Genomic DNA, 6,237 nt, shown 5'->3' on the forward strand with positions numbered 1-6,237 from the left:
ACAATCACATGCCTGTTAACATGTTCATATAAGAAAATAATCATACTTTTTGTGTTTGAAATCCTGAAGCTTCACCTTCTTCTAATGCTTCTTCATCTTTTGTCTGTAGAACCTGTCGATAGTACTAGTTTTCTCTATTTTCCTCATCAGTATTGTATTCATCATGCAGAATCTTTCAAAGACGGTCAGGAAAATAACTGCATTCTCATTACTTTTACATGGTAGTTGATTTTCTTCTTCCTCTCCTCAACTGTTGAGGAAGGGGAGATTTCACAGAATTTCTGGATTCAGGTGATCAACCCTCTTTCGTAGTTTAGTTGAAGGGAGAGTAATACATAGAATCAAAAAAGATTCAATGATGAAAATATTCTCATTATGAACTCATCAAGGCTAATGTTTTTACAAGAAATCTCTAGCCAACCTTCCTGCAAGAACTGGAAAGGTATAATTGCATCAGTCCTTCCAATCAAGCAAACGACCAACGATTGCCATCAAAGCAAGCAGTATAGACTATAGACTTGCAGGATCAAGTGGGAACTTGACAGATGACAGTATTTTAGTATCTCATTGGAGGATTTACCTTTCGTAGAAGAAGCCAGCATAGCTTGTCAGCAAAACTTGTAACTTCCAACAGTCTTATTCCATCAAGTATCAACTTTCATCATTTCTTTCTGTGTATTCCTCTACAATTTTCAATTCACCTCTCTTCCCTAATCATGCAAAAGGTAGAGTATGCTAGCCTGCTTGGGTTTATTTTCTTGTCTCATCACCCTCATGATAAATGCATCTGTCCTGCCATTGTGTCAAAAGTTATACTTCTTTCCACCCTTTGGCAGAATGTTATGCTGGATTGCTGTTAATTGTGGCATGAGGTAGTGATTCCAATGGCATCTATCTTCGTATAGCCGTCACAAGTCAGTCCAGAAAGATAATTCCACTCAGGTTAATCTCATCCAATTTCGGTTCCTTTCCTGACTGTCATAGGCAGCTTTAGTTCTTAGGAAAAGCAGAAAACTAGATGCTACTCCCAATAAAGAGATGCATCCCCACCACATAAATGTCTGAATGTAACAGTTCCTACCCATGCAAACTTTTGATCCATTCAATACAAGCACTTGGTCTGGTTTCCCTAGGTTTGCTTCATAGACTATAGCTGCAAGAAGTCCATAGAGTAGTGATCCCAGAGGGATGTTGGTAATGAGAATGTTGTGATTGACTCCGGCACTGTTGGGGCCGAACAGCTCAGAGGTTATTGACACTGCTGCTGAAAATACAAAACCAGAGCTCAACCCAACTAATGCTGTGGCAGCACTCAATGCAGCTTTACTTCCTGATAAAACAAGCAGAAAGAAGGCCAGTGGTGTAGGAATCAGTGCAAATGCAAGCCACGCGGTCCTTGCATAGTTCATCTTGCTGCATCCAAAAAACCATTTCAGCTGTCAGTTTTTTTCCCATAATGGTGATTAAGAACAGTAAATCTTGAAATACTTACTTGCGTAGAAAGTCTGGGGCGGCTGAAAGCAGGCGCCCGAAGAAGGAACATGCAGAATAGAGTGCAACAAAGAAGCTGATCTCCGATCTATATCCAAGTGACTCTGAAATTTGGCCTAGATTGTTGCTGTAAACAAGTACGAGTGTTCCCCCACAGAAATATGCTAGGTAATATAGCCAGAAATCCAACCTACACATGAGCAGACTTGCTGAATGTTCCTCTCCAAGCAGCAACAAACGATCTCTCAACAGAAAACTGCTAGTCCAACTTCCCTTCTCTTTTGAACCATCAGAATTTTCCGTCCAAACATTCATACTTGAAGCCTCTTTCCAAATCAATTCATTGAGCATCTCAAGATCATCAGTATCATTGTCTTCAAGTGAAATATAATTAGGATGGAACAGTTCAGACCATTCTTCTGTGCAGATAACCCCTGGTGCAATCACCGGTAAGACCAGCAAGAACACTGCACCAGCCAAGAGGATACGAGCTGTCTGTGCACTATGTGAGACCGAGTTTAGGATTAAGAGATAAAGGCCAGTAAACACTGCTAGTATGGTAAGACAGCGGAAATTGAGATATTCTCTGTGAACAGAATCAGCATGAAGGGTTTGAGATCGAGGTTGCCAGAGGATTGGAAGAGCTGCAATTGATGTGACAAGGGGGACTAGGCCATTAAGAAGAAGGTACAGAGTGTCATCTTTAGAATTAATGGCATTGGCAATGAGGTTGTACAGGGCCGCACTTGCACCATTGAAACTTATGCTGAGGGACAATGCAATTGGCCTATTTGCCGAGAAATGTTTGATGCACAACACATAGCATACTGTATTAAACCAGCAGATACTGCAGCCAGCCAGCACACACAACAGAAATACCTGCAAGATTTATCAGTGAAAGCTTGAGAACAGGATAGGATCCCAACGAAGTTTCAAGCGCAGTGAAGTAAAGAGCTGAAGAAAATAATCATGTAATATCTTGAATTTCTGTAGTTTTCAATTTCAGTTGATTACAAAGGCATCTTTCTCAAGAACCACTTGAATCTTGAAGTTTTTTAAGATTTGGAAATAAGTTTTCAAGCACCAAAATTTAACTGACTAGAATGGAAGGTGATTGAGGATAAAATGTTCTCCTTGGAGGCAGTCCCTGCATAGTTGTTAACAGAAAGACCTTTCACCTAATGAGAAACCTCATAAATGATAAATTAAGTTAATTTGCCTTCTACATATCATTTGACTTCACTTGATGGACATTCTTGGTTTATTTTACAGGAGATTATTTGATTAGTACTTCAAAGGGGGTTGTCCAAAAGTCATTTCTAGATCTAATAAAGTTTGCTAATTTCTTGTGGTAGCTCCAACAACTGTCAACCACCAGTCCACCAAAGAATCCAGAGAGAAGAAATTGTTACAGAGAAAGAAGCAAGCAATGAATATACAGGGAACAGCAAAAAATGGATTAAGTTCCCAAATTTCATTTCCAATCAAGAAAAGAGAGGTGAGAGAAAAAAACTGACCAAGAAGTAAGGCAAAAAGATGATTCTTTGAATGACAAGCCATTGAAGGCCATACCCAACAAGTCCCATGAAAGCAGCAATGAGAAGAACAACCCATAATGGGAAATACATAAGAGAGACCCCAGAACACCACCCAAATGCTTTCCCAAAATCTGAAGCCATAGACAGATAATTGAGCTGCACTTGTGAAATTCCAAGAACAGATTTCAAATCAGAGGAATATGAGGAGAAGTCGAAATTCGTCCCTGTAAATGCTTGAATCCATGTGCTTGCTATCAATATCATCCATTTACCTGATTGCTCCATAAATCTTCTTCTTCTTTTTTTCTTCTTTTTTTGGGTTTATATGTTTGAGTCATGGGAGATACATATATGTATTTATTGAAAAAGGGGTTTTCTTGTGGGGTAATCTTGAAAGTAAAGAAGAGGTATCATTTTAGTTGTGCATGTTTGAGGGTGGTTGGTAAGAGGAGGGAGGTTAGAGGTTTTTCAGGTCCTACCCACAAGGTTATGGATAAAGATTTGCTAAAAAAATAATATTTTGAGCCACCATAATAAAAAATATTAGCTCTGTCATAATAAATAGTGTTTGTAAATTTTAAATGTTGAACTTATATGGCTCAATAAGTATATTAACGCTGTTGTTAGAATACTTTTTTTTTTGGTGATTCACCTAGGTATCAGTGAAATTTCAGAAATTTAATTCAAGTGTAAAACACTTTTAATTGATTAAAAAATAGATATGAATTAGTTTATGTAGGTTGAAGTTGTTAAAATTATTTGATATGGTTGGAGTGACTCTTAGCTTAATTATAATAAAAAGAATTGGCGTTGAGGTAGATTAACCATCAACTCACATTTTGATAACAATATTTAAATGTGATCTCGTGTATCATGTGTGGATGATTTGCTCTATAGTTAAATAATGAGTTTTTAACCTAATTATAAAAAGGTGAATTAATAAGACGTGTGATTTTCTCAAGAATAAAATTTATGATAATAATTTATTTTGACAAATGATCATGATTTTCTTTTAAAAAGATATAAATGTATTTTATCTAACCAATCGAAGTGGTTGATAAATCTTCTTGGATCCTTCATACATGATACATACATATAACTTATATGGCTGGGATGAGCTTATTCATAAGAAATGAGGTACGTAATATGTTATAATAGTTCGCTCAATGCAAGTTGGTAGGATATTGGTGCCATCTATTGTTGCAATTTATTTTGTAGCGTGAAAATATGCTTTAGATATATATATAAGTTAACATAAGACATGACCAAATCATCTCAATCTACTTTCTCTTAATTTATCCTCAATGATTGTTACTCACATTTTTTACCCAAAGTGATTTTTCTATCATTTTTTATTTTACTATTTTTTGGTATATCAACAAAGATTAAAAAAAATATTAATTATTTTTAAACAAGCTACGAGTTGTGAATTAGCCCACTTAAAAATCAATATTTTTAGCGTGACTTCTCGAATTATCTTAAAAAAAATCATATTTGTGGTCTTCATAGGTAGGAAGTCCTCCCTCCAAATATATACGTAATCGTTACATTATTAGTTTTTAGTAAATATTTAAATTTTAAATAATAGTCCTAAAAATATTGTATGTCCTTATCTTTGATAAGTTTTAAGTTATATTTTCGTTTGATTTTTCGATGTTACTTATTTTTTAAACTTTGAAATGATTGTTTGATTTTGTAACATCTCGCACCTAGAAACGACTATAAAGAGTTTAAAATATGGAAATTTTGATTTTTGGAAAGAATAAGGAAGTCTGGAAATTGTCTAAGTTAAGAAAGTGAGTTTTGACCATTTTCAAACGACCATAACTCCTAGCTCAGGAGGATTTAGGAGCAGCTCTTGATATTTTTGGAAAGCCCTTGGAGAGATCTTTTCAACGCCGCCAAGATTGCACGATTTCGACATCGTATGAGTGAGATATGCCTTCCGGAAGTTGGGCTGTTGGATTGAGGAAAGTTTCAATCCGGATTTAGGGAAGGGCAAAGTAGTCTTTTCCTTAATTAATTTCCTAATTCGTTTTTTGGGATTTATAGGGGTAAAAACAGAACTTAATATAGTTTTGAAAAGTTAGACATACGCTTAGGGCTTGGAGAAGAGAGAAAGAACGAGAGAAGAAGGCAAGAATTAGCCAAGATCATTCAAGATTTGCGAGTGGAGTTCGTTGGGGGTGATCCCTATTAAGGTATGTGAGATTTCTTTCGTGTTGGGTTAGTTCACCCACACACTAACTTGTTTCAATTCAGCGAAATTGGAGTTGTTTGAATGTTAAGAAAGTGAAGTTCTTGAAGAACATTGTTGAATGCCTAGTGTTCAATTGATTCATGTTTCCGGGTTGTTTTGCGAGTTAGATTGGTTGTATATTGAGGATACAATTGATCCTAGGGGTTTGGGGAAAGTATCATGGAAGTTTGGAGGGTTTAGAGATGAAAAACGGAGGAGAAAAGTCGAAAACACATGGGTACAGGGGTTGGGGCGTCGCGCCCCAAAATGTTCTCTGAGGTTTGGCCTTTGGCGCGTCGCCCCAGCCAGAGCGCCCCACCCAGCTCTCTGAGGTTTGGGGCCTGGCGCCCCATGCCTCTCAGAGTGCCAGGGACGCCAATTCTCCCCATTCGTTCCCCACCTTCTCGTACGTGTTCCTAAGCGATGTACCTATGTTTCCTAGTCGATTCTAACATTCTAAAATACATCTAAACATCATGAAATCATCCATAAACATGAGATCATGAACCTTGAATCCATAATCCAATTCAAGGAAAGTTAAGACCAAAGTCAAGAGAAGTAAGAGTCAAGTCAAGATAAGTTCTTAGAGTTTTCCAAAAGTCTTTTCCAAATGTTTTAACTTTGTTTTAAGACTTAAAGTTCAAGTTGAGTAAAAAGTAAAAAGTAAAGTTTGAAGTTCATTTCTTCAAAAGTATATAGGGAGTAAGTATTCCCAAAGAGAGTTAAAATGTTTTCACATTTAAATAAGAACGGAAACTGAGATTTCCAAAGAGCCTTCGGGCTAGTTTTCAGAAAAGAGTAATAACTTTCTAAATGAAGTAAGTAAGGGAACTTAGATTTCCAAGATAACCTTTGAGCTAAGTTTTTGAGCAATAATCTCAAATCACAGAGGAAATATGTTTTAAAAACATAAGAGTCAGTACATTTTTGGGAGTAGTATTGAGCACCGAATTGTGGGAGCGTTCAAAG

General features: G+C 36.6%; 1 protein-coding gene across 2 annotated transcripts; it reads right to left on the reverse strand.

Annotated features, from left to right (window-relative positions):
• Nucleotides 1-351: 351 nt before the first annotated feature.
• LOC125850063 (protein NUCLEAR FUSION DEFECTIVE 4-like) lies at nucleotides 352-3,396 on the reverse strand. Of its 2 annotated transcripts, XR_007444740.1 has the most exons (4): nucleotides 3,009-3,396; nucleotides 1,493-2,370; nucleotides 581-1,413; nucleotides 352-434 (listed from the first exon to the last, which is right to left on the reverse strand). XR_007444740.1 is itself a non-coding variant. In XM_049529974.1 (3 exons), the coding sequence occupies exons 1-3, from the start codon at nucleotides 3,312-3,314 to the stop codon at nucleotides 939-941; spliced, it is 1,659 nt and encodes a 552-aa protein (XP_049385931.1). In that variant the 5' UTR covers nucleotides 3,315-3,396; the 3' UTR covers nucleotides 352-938. The 2 variants fall into 2 exon arrangements, 1 of the variants encoding a protein (XP_049385931.1); XM_049529974.1 differs by having other exon boundaries at nucleotides 352-1,413.
• Between the last annotated feature and the right edge of the window lie 2,841 nt (nucleotides 3,397-6,237).

The sequence above is a fragment of the Solanum stenotomum genome, unplaced genomic scaffold (genome assembly GCF_019186545.1).
Source record: "Solanum stenotomum isolate F172 unplaced genomic scaffold, ASM1918654v1 scaffold13383, whole genome shotgun sequence".
Lineage (NCBI taxonomy): Eukaryota > Viridiplantae > Streptophyta > Magnoliopsida > Solanales > Solanaceae > Solanum > Solanum stenotomum.

What these genes read in the sequence shown, in the direction of transcription:
- LOC125850063 (XM_049529974.1), bottom strand. Translation starts at nt 3,314, where the DNA reads ATGGAGCAATCAGGTAAATGGATGATATTGATAGCAAGCACATGGATT. An exon ending in TCTTTTTGCCTTACTTCTTG is followed by an intron (nt 2,371 to 3,008) that starts GTCAGTTTTTTT and finishes TAAATCTTGCAG; the next exon opens with GTATTTCTGTTGTGTGTGCT. An exon ending in GCCCCAGACTTTCTACGCAA is followed by an intron (nt 1,414 to 1,492) that starts GTAAGTATTTCA and finishes TTTTGGATGCAG; the next exon opens with CAAGATGAACTATGCAAGGA.